General features: G+C 40.2%; 1 protein-coding gene across 1 annotated transcript; it reads right to left on the reverse strand.

The window, feature by feature from the left end:
• Positions 1-5: 5 nt before the first annotated feature.
• LOC108355133 (helicase SKI2W-like) lies at positions 6-2607 on the reverse strand (the record flags this gene model as incomplete). The annotated part of the gene is made up of 4 exons (XM_017606307.1): positions 6-152; positions 209-928; positions 985-1425; positions 1477-2607. Coding segments are annotated over 4 exons (2439 nt in total), but the record flags the coding sequence as incomplete, so codon positions are not given.
• Between the last annotated feature and the right edge of the window lie 3 nt (positions 2608-2610).

A 2610-nucleotide genomic window follows, 5' to 3' on the forward strand; every position in this document is an offset into this window, starting at 1 on the left:
AATAGTAATAATCTATAGATTGTATCCTTCCCTGTTGTAGATTTTATAGAGAGTATTACACCCAACTTATTGTAGTGTCTGCCTTGTGTCACTACAAGTACGCGACCTATTTTCAGTTCTTTTGCTATTTTAGGTTGTGATAATAAATATTTCTACATAACAAGAAAAACAAGTTAAGGCAAAAGAACAAAGAATTTCTTAAATATACCATAAGACGCTGTCTTTCCGTAAGGTAGTCCTGCGCTAGTTCGTAAAAGCGACATAGTGGTTGTAGGTGTTCACCTAAAACGGGCAGTTGTGCAAATTTGTCTTGTGCCACTTGTAGTTGTTTCGTTTGCATTGGTATTTGCAGTTTTTGATTAAACTCCTTAAAAGTGAACTGTATTATGTCTTCAACTTTGATACTCTCAATGCGCAAGCAAGTCAAAATTACGGCATATCGCAAAATAAATTGCGATTGTAATTTTTCCGGCTGACCTAAAATCATTGAGCGTAGTTCCATCGAAGGCGGGACCTGTGCTTTACACAACAATATTACCGTCCCGTTATCATCGTGACCACGGCGCCCTGCGCGCCCAGCCATTTGAATATATTCCCCTGGTTTCAGATTTCGAACTTCAAGTCCATCATATTTTCGATGGGAATCGAAAATAACTGTACGTGCTGGCATGTTAACACCCATTGCAAATGTTTCCGTAGCGAAGAGTAACTTTACTAAACCAGATTGAAAAAGCATTTCCACGATCTCCTTAAGTATTGGTAGTATCCCACTGTGGTGAACACCTATCCCTCGCTCGAGGGAATCTTTCATTGTTAGCACTTGTGGTAATTGGCGATCCGGCGGTTTAAGTTTTTGCAAACATTGTTGGAAAAATTTTTGCGCAGATCCTTTTTCGCGAGCTGTGTTTAAGTCAACTGATTGCAGAGCCTGAAATCGTATTTAGAAACAATTAAGGCATAATAGACCGGCAATAAAATACATACCTGCAAATTGATGTCACAACGATTGCGTGATAGTGTAAACGCTACAACAGGCATTTTGTTATTACGCTTCAGAAAGTCTATTAGCCCGATCCACATGTTTTGATCTTGTTTAGCGCTTACAAAGTTTTTCGCTGTCGGACCGCCGCTACCCTGCGCTCCTTTTGACTTGGATTGCATTTCTTTCTTGCGTTCTACCGCCTTTTCGTAATTTTGCTGCAGATACTTACCATCTGCGTCAACTAATAAAAATATATCATCTTTGCTCTTGCCACCACTCCCGGTGTAAAGATAATGCATAAGAGGAACTGGACGTTTAAGGGTACTTATAACATATACTTTTCTTTTTTTAGTGCTGCCAACCCAATCAGCTAGCTCCATTGTATTCGGCACTGTAGCGCTCAACATAATTATATTCACATGGTCGGGAAGAAGTATTATCACCTATAAATAAACAAATAATTTAAAGTCAAATTTCAAACTAACATGTATTACCTCTTCCCAAACATGACCACGTTCAGGATTGTTTATATAGTGTACTTCGTCAAAAATAACATATTCGAGATCTCGTGTTATTTCACTACCGCAGTAAAGCATGGAGCGCAAAATCTCCGTAGTCATAATGAGGCAGGAAGCAGTGGGATCAATTTGTAGATCGCCAGTTATCAGTCCTACATCCTTGAAAGTTTTTTTGAAGTCGCGGTATTTTTGATTAGATAGCGCCTTAATGGGTGAAGTGTATATTGTACGCGTTAAATCGCGTTGCGACAGGGCTATAGCATATTCTGCCACTACTGTTTTACCGGCAGACGTATGCGCGGCTACGAAGACATATTGACGTTCTTCTAATTTAAGAATTGCCTGTTTTTGGAAAATATCCAACTCAAATGGGTAGGTCATGGCAGGGCATGGAATTTTCTCTTTGAAACTAGCAATAGGATGCGAGATATCAACCATTTCAGCCCATTCACTACTGAAAGCAGACTTTGTGTTTGTGTTTGAGATTTCCAATACTGGCTTAAGGTCGGCATTCATAATTTGCTCTTCTACATCTTTGAATTCTGTTGAGTTATCAAGAACTGTGACCGAATCAGCTTCCGTTGGTTGTTCCGCCAACTTAAGCCACTCTTGAACATCGAGATCCTTTTCTAAATTTTCCAGGAGATTTACTTTATCATTGCTTACCAAAATTGAACCAGGGGAAAGTGTTTCCACGTTGGTCTCGAAATTGTAGCCTTTTCGAAATCCTGGCGGCAGGGTCAACAGTTCTGTGCCAAAGTCCAGATCAATGCTTAGCTTTTTGATTTCCCTTGGCGGTTCATCTAATCCACCCGGCCAAAAAGGAAAATTCATAGCTGATCCGCGTGTTGCTTCCTCTAGAAGACCAGGCTCCCGGCGCATTGAAGTGGAGTTGCATGCGTTGGCACCAACATCTTCCAAGTCTACTTCGACAAATTCTATAATCTCGCCGGTTACAAAGTCGCGACGTGGCACTAATTTGGTGCTGGCAGCACCTTTCGGTAAATGTAAAAGACGCGTTTCATCAAAGCGTCGAGGTATAACTTCTGGCAAAGGATTATGTATTGGTAAATCCGGAGATATAATATAATTTTGTAATTTTTGTATATT

Source organism: Rhagoletis zephyria, unplaced genomic scaffold, assembly GCF_001687245.7.
Source record: "Rhagoletis zephyria isolate East Lansing unplaced genomic scaffold, Rhagoletis_zephyria_1.1 Rzeph_scaffold_42572, whole genome shotgun sequence".
Lineage (NCBI taxonomy): Eukaryota > Metazoa > Arthropoda > Insecta > Diptera > Tephritidae > Rhagoletis > Rhagoletis zephyria.